General features: G+C 45.4%; 1 protein-coding gene across 1 annotated transcript in view; it reads right to left on the bottom strand.

Moving 5' to 3' along the window:
• The window catches only part of LOC120998717 (sulfotransferase 6B1-like), a 168,331-nt gene extending 155,455 nt beyond the window's left edge, over window positions 1-12,876 (bottom strand). Inside the window, exon 1 of the mRNA XM_040429508.1 lies at window positions 12,635-12,876. Within this exon, the coding sequence (XP_040285442.1) occupies window positions 12,635-12,845 (211 nt within the window). The 5' untranslated portion in view covers window positions 12,846-12,876. The remainder of the gene's footprint in view (window positions 1-12,634) is intronic.
• Window positions 12,877-14,391: the final 1,515 nt, after the last annotated feature.

Raw genomic sequence — 14,391 nt, 5'->3', positions numbered from 1 at the left:
CAATTATCATGCCGGGACCAGTACGGTCCACCCAAGGGTTTACCCCTAGGCCCATGGGGCCAATACCTATTAGGGGCCCCCTTACCTTGCAGCTGCCCCCTAACACAGTTATGTGGGCACATCCTCCTGTAGAGGACTACTACAGGCCGTACTTGCCAGCAGAGCCGGGTAATTATGACATACCCCTGTGAATCAGCCTGCTAGGCCTTTGACTTATGTTTCCAAAGAATTATGTTGTTAACCCTTCCAGGACAGGAGTCCTATGTTTCCTGGTCGTTTGTTGCTGCTGCCAGTTTATCCACGGCTCAGTGGTAGGTGTTAATCACTGAAGTATTAAAGTCAACGAAGCCAAGTTTGTTTCCAGGACCTCCTGCCTGCTTTTGCTATCCCACGCCAAGTTGTGCCTGTTCCTTTGTTGCACCTTTTACCCTTAACCCCCTTTTCAGGTTGATCAGGGGTATTACAGCAGTTGTCTTTGCTGTCATTTTATTTTGCAACTTGATACTAAGGAACCGTGCCCGGAGACAGACTCAAAAGAACCTGAGCCTCTGAGATTTTTGCTCTTTTGAAAGGAAATGTGCCCAGAGATGGACTCCACCGCACGAGAGCCTCTGTGATTTAATAGGAAAATAATCTGGGTACGGACTCATGTTTGTTCTTTGAGCCTCCAAGAACTTTTATACTGTTTTATCCATTTTGCTGTTCAATTGTGGACTTATTCATTGTCATGGACTATCCTGGTTATAATGTCACGCTGTGCCAGGTTGGCGCCCCAGTTCCACTCACTGTCCTGAGAGAGGAGAGCGACGCCCCTTGTCACCACCCTTCACTTTCGCCAATTGGACCTGATATGAATGTAAATGCAGATGAATTACCTATATGTATGCCTGCATGTCTCTTTTTCTGTTTCAGGTAGAGATTCCAGTTGGGCGAGCCCTGATGGAGTACGAGGTCGTACTCAGCTTAAAGCAGTGGGGTATGTAGTGTACGGGGACTGTAATGCCCGTCACTACAAAAGGGTCACTTGTTGTGCTGTCGTGTCCCCTTATTTATGGGGAAGTTGGTATAAGTCATCTTTATAAAATGTAATGCTATGTATTTCCCTGTTACTGTGAAACTTGCATGTACAGGCCTGCTAGGGGTGTCATTTCAGCTCTTAGTCACTAGAGGGAGCTAGGGAGCCCTAGTTTATATAAGGCCCAGTCAGGGAAGGGAAAGGCAGTCTGCAGTCTAGTCTAAAGTCAGTCTACAGCAGTTGGAGACTAGACAATGTCAGAGTCAAGTCCAGGCCTGAAGCCTGCGGACCAGGAGAGGGTATTGCAGTCCCTGTAACCGGGTTCCAGATCTAAGGAGAAGATTCCCCTCCTAAATTTATATATGCAGAAGCAGAAAGACCACTGTTAAACAGCCTGGGAGTTCAGAAGTTTCTAGAGCCTGAGGAAGCTGAGAGAGAGACAGTGGCAAGCCCAGAAAAGCAAGAGGTACTAAAGACAACAGAGGAGGTACTTGATAATTATAAACCTAAGGATATACGCCAGTGCTAGGGCATCGGGCCTTGGAGAAGATTTTCTATGTTCCAGGATCAGTCAGGAATAGAGTGCAAGCCGCCTGTACTGCAAGTCCTGTGTTTAACACTCTGAAGTCACCTTGCTATATATATTGCCTGCATCAAATGTACTGCAACCAACTGTCAGCAAAGGAACTGCGTTTCCAGCTATGCCCATGTATGATGACTACTAAAATTTGAGTTCTGCTTTAACATCACGTGGTTCCTCAATTATTCCTGCTATCAGCAAACGGCGTGCCACCGTTTAATTGGCACTGGCGTCACGAACATTACCTATCATCCCCTGCCCTTGCAGAGAGTCAGCCGTCTCAGGTTAGTGTCTATTGCACTACAACATCCAGGAACATTTCTACACCTAACTTGAGTACGTTGCACATTCAGACGTCCGCATGATTTTTACGGATCCACTGATAGATGGATCGGATCCGCAAAACGCATCCGGACGTCTGAATGAAGCCTTACAGGGGCATGATCAATGACTGTGGTGATCACCCCATATAGACTCCCTGATCACCCCCCTGTCATTGATTACACCCCTGTCATTGATCACCCCCCTGTAAAGCTCCATTCAGATGTCTGCATGATTTTTACGGATGCACTGATAGATGGATCGGATCCGCAAAACGCATCCGGACGTCTGAATGAAGCCTTACAGGGGCATGATCAATGACTGTGGTGATCACCCCATATAGACTCCCTGATCACCCCCCTGTCATTGATTACACCCCTGTCATTGATCACCCCCCTGTAAAGCTCCATTCAGATGTCCGCATGATTTTTACGGATCCACTGATAGATGGATCCGATCCGCAAAACGCATACGGACGTCTGAATGAAGCCTTAGAGGGGCGTGATCAATGACTGTGGTTATCACCCCATATAGACTCCCTGATCACCCCCCTGTCATTGATTACACCCCTGTCATTGATCAACCCCCTGTAAAGCTCCATTCAGATGTCCGCATGATTTTTACGGATGCACTGATAGATGGATCGGATCCGCAAAACGCATCCGGACGTCTGAATGAAGCCTTACAGGGGCGTGATCAATGACTGTGGTGATCACCCCATATAGACTCCCTGATCACCCCCCTGTCATTGATTACCCCCCTGTCATTGATTACCCCCCTGTAAAGCTCCATTCAGACGTCCGCATGATTTTTACGGATCCACTGATAGATGGATCGGATCCGCAAAACGCATCCGGACGTCTGAATGAAGCCTTACAGGGGCGTGATCAATGACTGTGGTGATCACCCCATATAGACTCCCTGATCACCCCCCTGTCATTGATTACCCCCCTGTCATTGATTAACCCCCTGTAAAGCTCCATTCAGACGTCCGCATGATTTTTACGGATCCACTGATAGATGGATCGGATCCGCAAAACGCATCCGGACGTCTGAATGAAGCCTTACAGGGGCGTGATCAATGACTGTGGTGATCACCCCATATAGACTCCCTGATCACCCCCCTGTCATTGATTACCCCCCTGTCATTGATTACCCCCCTGTAAAGCTCCATTCAGACGTCCGCATGATTTTTACGGATCCACTGGTAGATGGATCGGATCCGCAAAACGCATCCGGACGTCTGAATGAAGCCTTACAGGGGCATGATCAATGACTGTGGTGATCACCCCATATAGACTCCCTGATCACCCCCCTGTCATTGATTACCCCCCTGTCATTGATTACCCCCCTGTAAAGCTCCATTCAGATGTCCGCATGATTTTTACGGATGCACTGATAGATGGATCGGATCCGCAAAACGCATCCGGACGTCTGAATGAAGCCTTACAGGGGCATGATCAATGACTGTGGTGATCACCCCATATAGACTCCCTGATCACCCCCCTGTAAAGCTCCATTCAGATGTCCGCATGATTTTTACGGATGCACTGATAGATGGATCGGATCCGCAAAACGCATCCGGACGTCTGAATGAAGCCTTACAGGGGCATGATCAATGACTGTGGTGATCACCCCATATAGACTCCCTGATCACCCCCCTGTAAAGCTCCATTCAGACGTCCGCATGATTTTTACGGATCCACTGATAGATGGATCGGATCCGCAAAACGCATCCGGACGTCTGAATGAAGCCTTACAGGGGCGTGATCAATGACTGTGGTGATCACCCCATATAGACTCCCTGATCACCCCCCTGTCATTGATTACCCCCCTGTAAAGCTCCATTCAGACGTCCGCATGATTTTTACGGATCCACTAATAGATGGATCGGATCCGCAAAACGCATCCGGACGTCTGAATGAAGCCTTACAGGGGCATGATCAATGACTGTGGTGATCACCCCATATAGACTCCCTGATCACCCCCCTGTCATTGATTACACCCCTGTCATTGATCACCCCCCTGTAAAGCTCCATTCAGATGTCCGCATGATTTTTACGGATGCACTGATAGATGGATCGGATCCGCAAAACGCATCCGGACGTCTGAATGAAGCCTTACAGGGGCATGATCAATGACTGTGGTGATCACCCCATATAGACTCCCTGATCACCCCCCTGTAAAGCTCCATTCAGATGTCCGCATGATTTTTACGGATGCACTGATAGATGGATCGGATCCGCAAAACGCATACGGACGTCTGAATGAAGCCTTAGAGGGACGTGATCAATGACTGTGGTTATCACCCCATATAGACTCCCTGATCACCCCCCTGTCATCGATTACACCCCTGTCATTGATCAACCCCCTGTAAAGCTCCATTCAGATGTCCGCATGATTTTTACGGATGCACTGATAGATGGATCGGATCCGCAAAACGCATCCGGACGTCTGAATGAAGCCTTACAGGGGCGTGATCAATGACTGTGGTGATCACCCCATATAGACTCCCTGATCACCCCCTGTCATTGATTATCCCCCTGTCATTGATTACCCCCCTGTAAAGCTCCATTCAGACGTCCGCATGATTTTTACGATTCCACTGATAGATGGATCGGATCCGCAAAACGCATCCGGACGTCTGAATGAAGCCTTACAGGGGCGTGATCAATGACTGTGGTGATCACCCCATATAGACTCCCTGATCACCCCCCTGTCATTGATTACCCCCCTGTCATTGATTACCCCCCTGTAAAGCTCCATTCAGACGTCCGCATGATTTTTACGGATCCACTGATAGATGGATCGGATCCGCAAAACGCATCCGGACGTCTGAATGAAGCCTTACAGGGGCATGATCAATGACTGTGGTGATCACCCCATATAGACTCCCTGATCACCCCCCTGTCATTGATTACCCCCCTGTAAAGCTCCATTCAGATGTCCGCATGATTTTTACGGATGCACTGATAGATGGATCGGATCCGCAAAACGCATCCGGACGTCTGAATGAAGCCTTACAGGGGCATGATCAATGACTGTGGTTATCACCCCATATAGACTCCCTGATCACCCCCCTGTCATTGATTACACCCCTGTCATTGATCACCCCCCTGTAAAGCTCCATTCAGATGTCCGCATGATTTTTACGGATGCACTGATAGATGGATCGGATCCGCAAAACGCATCCGGACGTCTGAATGAAGCCTTACAGGGGCATGATCAATGACTGTGGTTATCACCCCATATAGACTCCCTGATCACCCCCCTGTCATTGTTGGCATTTGACCAAGATATTTCTCTCACCCAGCATGGGTATACTGTATGTAAAAAGAAACCCCAAAACACATTCCTCAACTTCTCCTGAATACAGAGATACCAGATGTGTGACACTTTTTTGCAGCCTAGGTGGGCAAAGGGGCCCATATTCCAAAGAGCACCTTTCGGATTTCACAGGTCATTTTTTACAGAATTTGATTTCAAACTCCTTACCACACATTTGGGCCCCTAGAATGCCAGGGCAGTATAACTACCCCACAAGTGACCCCATTTTGGAAAGAAGACACCCCAAGGTATTCCGTGAGGGGCTTGGCAAGTTCCTAGAACTCACTATGCCCATCAGCGAATACCTTAGGGTGTGTAATTTCCGAAATGGGGTCATTTGTGGGGTGTTTGTACTGTCTGGGCATTGTAGAACCTCAGGAAACATGACAGGTGCTCAGAAAGTCAGAGCTGCTTCAAAAAGCGGAAATTCACATTTTTGTACCATAGTTTGTAAACGCTATAACTTTTACCCAAACCATTTTTTTTTTACCAAAACATTTTTTTTTATCAAAGACATGTAGAACAATAAATTTAGAGCAAAATTTATATATGGATGTCGTTTTTTTTTGCAAAATTTTACAACTGAAAGTGAAAAATGTCATTTTTTTGCAAAAAAATCGTTAAATTTCGATTAATAACAAAAAAAGTAAAAATGTCAGCAGCAATGAAATACTACCAAATGAAAGCTCTATTAGTGAGAAGAAAAGGAGGTAAAATTCATTTGGGTGGTAAGTTGCATGACCGAGCAATAAATGGTGAAAGTAGTGTAGGTCAGAAGTGTAAAAAGTGGCCTGGTCTTTCAGGGTGTTTAAGCACTGGGGGCTGAGGTGGTTAACATCCTCATATTTCTATCATCATCTCCCAACCTTGCGTCCCTACAGTGTTATCCAGCTGCTAGCTGTGCTCCCCAATACCCCCAAATACAATTCTGAAGAAATATGAGTGCTACCATAGTAATAGTGCTCCTCATAGTCCCACCAATAGTAATTCCCTTCTAGAATGCCCTCATTAGTAATACTGCCCCCTACAGTGCCCCCAACAGTGATAATGCACCCCAAGAATGCCTCCATTAGTAATACTGCCCCCTACAGTGCTCCCAACTGTTATAATGATCCCCAAGAGTGCCCCCATTCATAGAAGAGCCCTCCAGTAATAATAATAATCTCAAAGAGCCCCCAGTAGAAATAAGGCCCCATATTGATCCTCCAGTGGTAATAAAGCAATCTACAGACCTCTGAACTAGTAATAAGGGCCCCCATGGTGCTCTTAGTAGAAATAAAGCAGATCTAAAGTCCCTCCTCTAGAATCCCCAGTAGTTATAAGAACACCTATAATATCCCCTGGATTTATAATATCCCTACAGTGCCCCCAGTATTTATACTGCCCGCTACTGTTATAATGCTCACCCTCAAGTGCCCCCAGTATTTATAATGCCCCCTGCAGTTATATACCTCCCTCCACCATACAGTCCCATGTATATAACATCACACCATCTCTCCAGCCCCTCCAAAATACAGTCCTATGTAAATACACTATTTCCCTCCCTCCGCCATAGAGTCCCATGTAAATAACATCACACTATCTCTCTAGCCTCCTCCAATATACAGTCCCATGTAAATAACATTCCTCTATATCTACAGCCCCCTCCAAAATACAGTCCTATGTAAATAACATCACCTCCTCCCCAGCCGCCTTTAACATACAGTCCCAAGTAAATAATATCACCCCTCCCCAGCTGCCTCCAACATGCAATGCCATGTAAACATCACCCCCTCAACATTAAGTCCCATGTAAATAACATCACCCCCTTAACATTCAGTCCCATGTAAATAACATAATTTTCCCCCACCAGCCACCTTCAAAATACAGTCCCATGTAAATAACATTGCCCCCTCAACATTCAGTCCCATGTAAATAGCATCACTCCCTCCCACAGCCATCTCCGACATACAGTCCTATCTAAATAACATCACTCCCTCCCACAGCCACCTCCAACATACAGTCCCATGTAAGGGCAGGTTCACATGACTGTTATGGATTCCGTTTTTGTTTCCCGTTATAACATGGTTATAACGGAAAATAACGGAATCTATAAGACAGAAGTCAAAACGGAAGCCTTTAAGAGGCATTCCGTTTTGATCCGTCATAATAGAAGTCTATGGGCAATCATAACGGATATGTCTGGTTCCCGTTATGCAAGATGGAAAACAAAGCTCTGTTGACAGGATTTTTTTTTTTCTGTTCTGCACAACGGAAACCAGATGAATCCATTATTATTTCCATAGACTTCTATTATGACGGAAAGCAAAACGGAATACCTTTTAAAGGCTTCTGTTTTGCATTCCGTCATAATACAAGTATATGGGCAGCATAATAGATCCGTCTGGTTTCCATTATGCAGGACTGGACTCATGCATAATGGAAATCAGGGCGGATCCGTTATGCTGCCCATAGACTTGTATTATGAAGGATCAAATGGAATGCCTCTAAAAGGCTTCCATTTTGACTTCCGTCTTATGGATACTGTTATTTGAACCCGCCCTAAATAACATGATTCACCCTACCCTAGCCCCCTCCAACATTCAGTCCCATGTAAATAACATCACTCCCTCCCACAGCTGCCATCAACATACAGTCCCATGTAAATAACATGACTCCCTCCCCAGCCACCTCCAACACACAGTTCCATGTAAATAACATCCCTCCCTTCAGCCCTAACATACAGTCCCAGTTAAATAACCACAACTCCCAGCATTGCTCTGCCTCTCCCTTCAATTACCTCACCTCCTGTAGCAGACACCACAGCTTCTTCCCCCAGGTCTTCTTCTCTTCACTGCCGTCCTCTCCTGCACTGGTCACATGATGGTGACATCATCATAGGTCCTTCTCAACCACTGCCTGTTTTACTGGTCACATGACCTGTGATGTCATCACAGGTCCTTCAGCTCTTCCAGTGCATTAGATTCAATTGTATTGCCGTCGATACAGTTATACAATACAGTTGTATCTAGCTGGCAGGTAGGACATTCGGGGCCTGGGACAAAACATCAGGGGCCCAGGCCCCGAATGTTTTAACCTAGCAACGCCCCTGCCTGTATCTAACATTTTTAGCAGTTTTGTCATCTGTTTGATGTATCTTTAGCTTGCAGTTACTCTTTTTTAATTCTAACTTACTCAAACTTTCTTTCACTGACTCAGATGCAGCCCCAGGATCATGTAGGACATTATAGAGAAGTACTGACCAGTAATGATGCGAATAAAGCACTAGGGCTGAGATAGAAACTGGTTATTTACCTGATGCTGTCTCTCTGGCTCTCCTGTGTCATCTTGCTCTGGCTCACTTTTCCCCTCCCTTCACATAGACTTCTATTGAAATGTGTAATCTAATATGTCTTTGAGGTGCTTTATCTCAATATGGATTCAGTAGAAATTTCAGAGAGAAAGTGTTTAGGAAGGAGGGGGGAAGAAAACAGCTGAAAACAGTCAAATAATTATTTTTCTCTGCTAACATACAATACAAAGTTTTCTATAGTTGCTTGTACTATTGATTTATGAAAAGTTCTCTGAAAAATTAGTAACCATTTAAAAACGTGATCTAGCATTTTGCTAAGGGGATCCATCACTAATTTATGCTGCCCTTAGTTAGGGCAGTAAAAAAAATTATGACAGATTTTCCTGAAGTTTTATACTGGAAACAGGAGTCAGGTCCAGACTTCTATACATATACCTAACCATTAATATTATTTATTTTCTAAGAATTCATCTAAGCTTTTTTTTTTTTTCTTTCCACTGTTCCTGCTGTGACCACTTCCTGAGGTAGACTGTTCCACAGATTTACACTTCTTACTGTAAAGAAGCCTTGACTTCTCTGAACACTGAGCCTTCTCTTCTACAGACAGAGGCAGTGCCCCTTGACTTTTCAGGGGATTTTACATGGAACTGCTTTTCACCATATTTTTTGTACTGGCCATTTATATACTTGTATAGGTTAATCATACCCCCCTTCCTCTTCTCAAGACTACATAAATGTAACTCCTTTAATATCTCATCACCACTAAGGCTACTTTCACATTAGCGGCAGCCTTCTCCGGCAGGCTGTTCCGGTGGGTGAACAGCCTTCCGGATCCGTGCTGCAGCTAGTGCACTGTGCCGTCGGAGGTCCACATGGCAAACATGCCAAGAGGCAGCCGGAAGAAAACGATGACATGTCGTACTTTTATTCCGACCATTTCTCGGCATGTTGTAGTTTTATTCCGGGCACCTCTCGGCATGTTTGCCGTGCTGCCACCGGACCTCCGGCCCGCCCCCATTATAGTCGGCGGCAAGCATGCACTAGCGGAAGCACAGATCCGGCAAGCTGTTCACTTGCCGGGGCAGCCTGCCAGAGAAGGCTAACGCTAATGTGAAAGTAGCCTTAGATCATTTATGCCCCTTATCAGTTTAGTTGCTCTCCTTTGTACTTTTTCCAGCTCCAGAGAATCCTATCTTTGGACTGGTGCCCAGAACTAAACTGCATATTCCAGGTGAGGGTGCACGAAAGCTTTGTAAAGTAGTAATATTACATCCTTCTCCCATGAGTCCATGCCTTGTTTAATACATGAGAATATCCTGCTAGCCTTAGAGAGAGCTAATTGATATTGCATGTTAATTAGTCTATGATCAAGTACACCCAAATCCTTCTCGTTAGGGACTCTCCAAGTGTTAAATGTATGTAGGTTATTTGTACACAGATGCATAACTTTACATTTATCCACATTGAATATCATTTGCCTAGTGAATTTCTAAATACTAAGAGCGTCCAGGTCAGCTTGTAGTTTATGGACATCTTCCATACACTGCACAGTACTACATAGCTTGGTGTCATCTGCAAAATAGAAACAGTACTATTAATCCCCTCAACATCTTTAATTAAAAAAAATATATAATAATAATAATTAAAAGAAGTTAAATAATAGGTCGGCCCAGCACTAAACCTTGTGGAACACCACCATTTACCACAACTCTCTGGACACAGTCCTACACATTTGCATTGTGCCAGTCACTAGAAGATCGCTAACAATCATAGCAATAATTAAGAACTATTGGTGTAATCTATCTGGACCCAGAGCCTTGTTCACATTTACCATACTTAACTTAGCTTGGACCATATCTACAGTTAGCCAATTTTGTATATTACTGGATCATTTAACAGCCCTGGCACCACCAACATCAGCTTCTTCGTCTTCTTTTGTATATACAGAGCTAACAGTGAACATACCCTCCGATACCATTATTTAGGGGACCTATTGTAGCTACTGTGACCTTGTTTTTTTTAGCATTTTCATTTTAAGATATTTTTCTAATTTGTTTTGAGGTGTACCTCAGCTGCAAAGAAGTGAATAGAGCTGAGCTGCTATACAATGTATGGCGCCGTAATTGGTGAGCACAGAGAAGGTCGGGGTGCTCGAAGAAGAGCCACTGCCTTCTCAAACTGCTGACTGGCAGGGGTCCCGGGTGTTGGACCCCCCACAAATCATATACTGATGACCTATCCAGAGAATAGGTCATCAGTATTAAAATCTTGGAAAAACCTTTTAAGCCTGTTGTAAATTTCATTTAATCTGCCATATTTTAGCATTATTATAATTATATATACACTGCTCAAAAAAATAAAGGGAACACAAAAATAACACATCCTAGATCTGAATTAATTAAATATTCTTCTGAAATACTTTGTTCTTAACATAGTTGAATGTGCTGTCAACAAAATCACACAAAAATAAAAAAATGGAAATCAAATTTTTCAACCCATGGAGGTCTGGATTTGGAGTCACACTCAAAATTAAAGTGGAAAAACACACTAGAGGCTGATCCAACTTTGATGTAATGTCCTTAAAACAAGACAAAATGAGGCTCAGTAGTGTGTGTGGCCTCCACGTGCCTTTATGACCTCCCTACAACGCCTGTGCATGCTCCTGATGAGGTGGCGGACGGTCTCCTGAGGGATCTCCTCCCAGACCTGGACTAAAGCATCTGCCAACTCCTGGACAGTCTGTGGTGCAACGTGACGTTGGAGGATAGAGCGAGACATGATGTCCCAGATGTGCTCAATTGGATTCAGGTCTGGGGAACGGGCGGGCCAGTCCATAGCATCAATGCCTTCGTCTTGCAGGAACTGCTGACACACTCCGGCCACATGAGGTCTAGCATTGTCTTGCATTAGGAGGAACCCAGGGCCAACCGCACCAGCATATGGTCTCACAAGGGGTCTGAGGATCTCATCTCGGTACCTATTGGCAGTTAGGCTACCTCTGGTGAGCACATGGAGGGCTGTGCGGCCCTCCAAAGAAATGCCACCCCACACCATTACTGACCCAATGCCAAACCGGTCATGCTGGAGGATGTTGCAGGCAGCAGAACGTTCTCCACGGCGTCTCAAGACTCTGTCACGTCTGTCACATGTGCTCAGTGTGAACCTGCTTTCATCTGTGAAGAGCACAGGGCGCCAGTGGTGTTCTCTGGCAAATGCCAAACGTCCTGCACAGTGTTGGGCTGTAAGCACAACCCCCACCTGTGGACGTCGGGCCCTCATATCACCCTCATGGAGTCTGTTTCTGACCGTTTGAGCAGACACATGCACATTTGTGGCCTGCTGGAGGTCATTTTGCAGGGCTCTGGCAGTGCTCCTCCTGTTCCTCCTTGCACAAAGGCGGAGGTAGTGGTCCTGCTGCTGGGTTGTTGCCCTCCTACGGCCTCCTCCACGTCTCCTGATGTACTGGCCTGTCTCCTGGTAGCGCCTCCATGCTCTGGACACTACACTGACAGACACAGCAAACCTTCTTGCCACAGCTCGCATTGATGTGCCATCCTGGATAAACTGCACTACCTGAGCCACTTGTGTGGGTTGTAGACTCCGTCTCATGCTACCACTAGAGTGAAAGCACCGCCAGCATTCAAAAGTGACCAAAACATCAGCCAGGAAGCATAGGAACTGAGAAGTGGTCTGTGGTCACCACCTGCAGAACCACTTCTTTATTGGGGGTGTCTTGCTAATTGCCTATAATTTCCACCTGTTGTCTATCCCATTTGCACAACAGCATGTGAAATTGATTGTCACTCAGTGTTGCTTCCTAAGTGGACAGTTTGATTTCACAGAAGTGTGATTGACTTGGAGTTACATTGTGTTGTTTAAGTGTTCCCTTTATTTTTTTGAGCAGTGTATATATAAATGTACTACAAAGGTATGTGAAAAGGAAATGTTCAAATATGTTTACATATTTAGTGTCAATAGTGTCAATATATTGGACTTTTTGCTTATGTGACCTTATATAATACTATACAGGTTATTATCAGAAAATGCTCTTTAGCTGGAAACAAATTCCTAATATCACTATTATTCTAACACTACTTACCGTTTTTGGGATAGGTTGCAATCAATAAATCATCTTCTCTTGCTTCAAAAGTTTCCAGAGCTTGAAACATCTCCACACTGCAAAGAACACTTGGATACACCGTGCCCTTATAATTGAACAGCAAGTCTTCAGGTGAAGTTTTGGTAGTTGAATGTATGATTTCCATCAATACTTGACGATCATTTTTACCTGTTTGCTTAGAATCAGTCATCTTTTACTAGTGTGAAGTAAGGTCAGGTGAGGTGAGGACTGGCAGCTCTCTTCTGCTGTACCTTGCTTATATAGACAACTGTAGTGTTGCACAATGGGAACAAATCAGATGCCAGAAATGTTCATACACTTTACAATCGTAAGATTATATCCTAGGGATAAAGTCCTAGGAGTATTTCAATAACCTAGGATAACCCATGCTTTAAACGGAAAGGTCCCTGGCTCTGTCATTCTCTCTGCTCTACCCTCCCATCTGCATTGTGCTTTTCTTCTGTTCTTTCTCTGGAAAATGTATGAATAAATAGTTAACTTGGATGTTATCAAACAGATGTGTCCAAACAGCCCTTTTTCAGCATCCTCATTTGAGCGCTGGAGAGTTAGTCCGATAGGGGTGGTCACGGGCAAATTCAGTAAAAAAGAAAGGCTGATCTTTGATCTGTCAGCTCCTCACGGTGCACATGTTCCAAGCCTAAATTCCCTTATACCCGCCGAGGAAGTCAGTATGGTATATGCTTCCATTGATCAAGCGATTGCTCTCATTCTAGTAGCAGGTCCTGGCACAGCTCTGTCTAAAGCAGACATATCGGACGCTTTCAAATTAATTCCTATCAGGCCAAAGCTTTGGCAATGTAGGGGATAATGAGATCCGCACACCCTGTTAGGTAATGGGTGCCCACGGAGGACGAAGGATCGTCACGTAGCAAAGTGAAGAAATTCGTGGCACACCAGAGTTAGTTTGATGCAATTTAATTAGTTCATTCATGTTCTACATCATTTTATATATTCATGTATATACACAGGGCCGGCGCCACCACCCGGCAAACCCGGGCAAATGCCGGGGCCCCCTGCTCCTGGGGGGGCCCACTGTGCCCGCTCACTTCTGCAGCTGTGTCCTGCCTGTTTTGAATTTTAGGGCAGCTTACCCCAGCAATGCAGACAATTTTCGCCATGTGCACTGCTGGGGTAAGCAGCCCCAGAACTCAGAAGAGGGTAGATGGAGTTTCGGTAGATGATCGATCCAATGCTAGAATGTAGTTGTTAGAAGGAGTTCTGTGACATCACTGGTCACATGCTCCTTCATGGTCACGTGACAAACCCTGACGGCAGCAGCAGCTTGTTGAAGGAGGAGGGGCTGTGTGTGCCTGCAAGATGCAGAGTGTGGTAGGATGTGCTGCTGGAGAACCAGAACTTGTGAGGGGAAGCATATGGAGCTCATATATGAGGGGGCAGGTGGAGCACTCAGGGGCAGTGGGGTTCAAGTGGAGTGGAATCTGGTGCAATTAAGGGGTTTTATCATTCAGATCCAGGTGTATTCTGAGGGCCATAATGTGTGTGTCTGTCTGTCCCTGTGTGTGTGTCTGTCAGTCTGTCTGTCCCTGTGTGTGTGCCTCTTTCTGTGTCTATGGCCTCATGCACACCGGCCGTGTGCATCACGGATGCGGACCCATTCACTTGAAAATGTATTCACTTTCTACTGTATTATCTGTACTCAGAGAGTTACCACTGTGTAAGGGGGCCCACTGAGACTTTATTGCCCAAGGGCCCAC

The sequence above is a fragment of the Bufo bufo genome, chromosome 4, assembly GCF_905171765.1.
Source record: "Bufo bufo chromosome 4, aBufBuf1.1, whole genome shotgun sequence".
NCBI lineage: Eukaryota > Metazoa > Chordata > Amphibia > Anura > Bufonidae > Bufo > Bufo bufo.
The sequence above is the reverse complement of the archived record's forward strand: the minus strand, read 5'-3'. Positions and strand labels throughout refer to the sequence as shown.